Source organism: Arachis ipaensis, chromosome B02 (genome assembly GCF_000816755.2).
Source record: "Arachis ipaensis cultivar K30076 chromosome B02, Araip1.1, whole genome shotgun sequence".
NCBI classification, from domain to species: Eukaryota; Viridiplantae; Streptophyta; class Magnoliopsida; order Fabales; family Fabaceae; genus Arachis; species Arachis ipaensis.
The window spans coordinates 98,986,484-98,989,841 of record NC_029786.2 but is presented as its reverse complement, the minus strand read 5'-3'; the positions used below and the strand labels follow the sequence as shown (position 1 = coordinate 98,989,841).

General features: G+C 34.9%; 1 protein-coding gene across 1 annotated transcript in view; it reads left to right on the top strand.

Moving 5' to 3' along the window:
* LOC107625912 (Golgi SNAP receptor complex member 1-2) overlaps positions 239 to 3,358 on the top strand; it is a 6,000-nt gene continuing 2,880 nt past the window's right edge. Inside the window, exons 1-2 of the mRNA XM_016328644.2 lie at positions 239 to 683; positions 2,123 to 2,319. Of these exons, the coding sequence (XP_016184130.1) occupies positions 542 to 683; positions 2,123 to 2,319 (339 nt within the window). The 5' untranslated portion in view covers positions 239 to 541. The remainder of the gene's footprint in view (positions 684 to 2,122; positions 2,320 to 3,358) is intronic.

Below are 3,358 nucleotides of genomic sequence, written 5' to 3'. Positions count from 1 at the left end.
AAGAATAATGAAAGAAAAACTGAAAAAATAAGTTGTGTTCTTTATTAGTATCTTCGTGTCCTTTCTGCTACATAAAATACAATAATTCAGTGTCGTTAGACACATTATTTCTGTTCGTATCTTCTCTGACAAATACGATTTTGTGTTTTTGTGTCCAAAAGCATCTTTGGAGACTAATTTTTCGTGTGTACAATATTTTTGTTTATAAATAAGTAACATTTCCAAACCGAAAAAAGGAAACTAAGACCTCCAAAGAAACAAAACATGATTAATCTCATTCATAATTATGGAGTAATAAGCAATGCTAATGAATCTGGACCCGCACATTGACATCAAGTTCTTGTATTAACGAATAACGATGCAGTGAGGTGAGACTTGAAAAACAGAAGCTGAATCAGATCGGACTCAGACTAAGACTTGAACGCGGTTGCATTATATTCCACCTATTACGGTGCACCCGCACCACACGATTCTTCTCCACCACCATTCCGCCACGCTGCAACGGTGAGTAACCGCCGTAGCTGTAAAGAAATCGATCCGAATGAGGGATCAGAATCTTGAGCTGCAGGAATCGGGTTGGGAGGAGCTTCGAAAGGAAGCTCGCAAGATCGAAGGCGATCTCGACGTCAAGCTCTCTTCCTACGCCAAACTCGGCACAAGGTTCACCCAAGGACAATCACCAGGTTCTCTTCTTGGAATTTTTTGTTAAATTAAACGCGCGATAATCATAATTAAATTCGGTTTCTCTGTTTTTTTCTTTTTAGTGATTATTTTAGAAGTGCTAGATTTAAATCAGGTATGGTGCCGTACTAGCTCCTAGCAAATTAGGTTTTGTGTTAGAAATGTTAGCATCAACATGGACTATGTGGAATTGGGGATTGTGAATATAATGTAGGGGATGTGATGATTTTGGATGTAAGAAATTCTCTTCTTACTATGTTTGGTTGTTAATTTCAAGTAGCTTTGATATTAATAGGTTTTACACCACGACAATACGATTAGCATGTTATATAGAATTGAATGTTAGATGTGAAAAGGGCAACATGAAAATAGGTTAGAGTGTTTAGAGAAGGAGGATGTTAAGTTGGATGAGTGAATGCACTAGATAAAATGTGGCTAGAAGCAAAATGCATTAGGGGGATAAGTCCGGATAGTACCTATTCCAGAAAAGATTGCAGAATCTTGTGTTAATGGTTTGGACATACGCAGGAAAGGCCTGTAAAAGTTTCAGTGAAGAGAGTAGATCAGATATGGAGGGTAGTTCAGATGTTTAGAGGTAGAAGTAGATCTAGAACAATCATAAGTATAACTATTAGAAGAGATTGGATTTCAATGGTTTGAATGTAAACATGATTTATTGAGTGGAAATGCTGATGTTGTATGGTCCATGGAGTCAACTGTGCTAGGATGATAATGGTGGGCGATTACATATTTTTGTTTTCTTTTAGTATGGTAATGATGGGCAGAGATACTCTATGAGGGAATTTCGGATGATCTAACCATATTTATATCCTTTGATCCTCATATGCTCACCATTGAGCATGTCATGCTCAAAGTTCCAGAAACTAATAAATAACATAAATCAACGGCGAGGTGAAGGTCTTACATGACCACATATGCAATTTGCATATCAAAGGATCTCCCCCAGTTTATTATGATGTCTACTTCTAAGCTTTTTGCCACATTCATTTATCACCACAAGTTGTTTATCAGATAATGTTATTGGTAGAAAACCTTTTATAATGTACAAATGCTTGATGGTTTAGATTTTTAGGATATTTGTTTTTTGACAGAGAATCTGTCCGAGTCTCTGCAAGTTTAGATCTTTCTGCCCCTATTTTGTCTAAGTAAATAATCTCAGAACAAGGTTTTGTGGAATTCTAGATACATATGTTTCAAACCCAGAGGACTCTTGCATGAATGGACAAATTAGATTAGACATGTGAAACAATTAATGTGTCTTCGTCTGACAGCTTAAATTTTCAAGAGAGTTGTGATAAGTGACAGATACAAAGCTAGTTTTGAAGCTGGATGGATGGGACTATGGGAGAAATTAGTTGCATTTCCAAATTAATAATCTGTCGGTTCCTTACATTTATCGTGATATACATTTTCTTATTAGGTTATGTGGATGGAAGCTCACCATCTCTTGGGTCCAGTAGGTCCTGGAAGTCCATGGAAATGGAAATCCAATCCTTGCTTGAGAAACTGTTGGACATAAATGATTCAATGAGCAGATGTGCTGCATCTGCTGGGCCAGCTACTTCTGTAACTCAAAAGTTGGCTAGGCACAGAGATATTCTTCATGAGTTTACACAGGTATATTTACAGTGCCTTTATGTTTATGTATAATGTAGTTGTGAGCAGCTTGAAAACTGAAAATAATGAATCTGTGGCGGTGCAAATTGTTGAAGTAGATATATTTTGTTGTGCATGACGCATTATGAATTTGTATATTCTTTGTTAAGTAGATGGATAAGCTTGGAATTGGGTTTGGCATGACTGAATTTATAGATTCTGATTTATGAGAATTTATTCATTTGTGTATCTTCTTACTTAGAATTCCTGGGTTGGACATAATGTCAGATGTGAGTGTTATCTCTACTTTAGTGACATCTTTTTTCCATTCTTGATCCAAAATGATATCTTCCTTTGATTTTGGTCATCTTATGCCAAAAGATAAACAAGTGTGTGTATATATATATGGAAAAGTATAGGGTATCAACATATTATCTGCCAACTTATTGCCAACAATAATTAATTATTATATTTTAAACACATATATAAAGAGACACATCCAGAAAATATATCTATAAAGACACTTCTATTAAACACAGCCATAAAAAAGACACTTTTATTAGACACATCCACAAAGACACTTCCATTAAACACAGTTATAAATAAGAGTTGGCAGAAGTTGGCAGAAATGTTGTTGGTAACGTAGCAGGATTGAATATATATATATATATATATATATATATATATATATATATATATATATATATATAATTTCCTCTTCATTGGTTCAGGGCTGTGACTGAATGGAGCTTTCATTGATTGAATGTTATCTCTGAATGAAAAATGGAAAATTTTAAAACAGAGAGAACCTTTGAAGTCTTTTGTCATCTCCGATTGAGGTTGCAAATGAATAGATTGAATTTGATCTGTCTCTTTACCATGGTCGGACTATCATAAGGAAGCATTATAATGTGCCTAGAATGTGATTATTTTGTCATCTCAATAGTGGCATTCATTACAATCTACAAATTCTGAGGATTAAGGATCTAATAGTAAAATACATGTCCCTCTTACCTGTGCTCTTATGATTTTTCTTTCATTTCATTTTTTGAAATCTGTC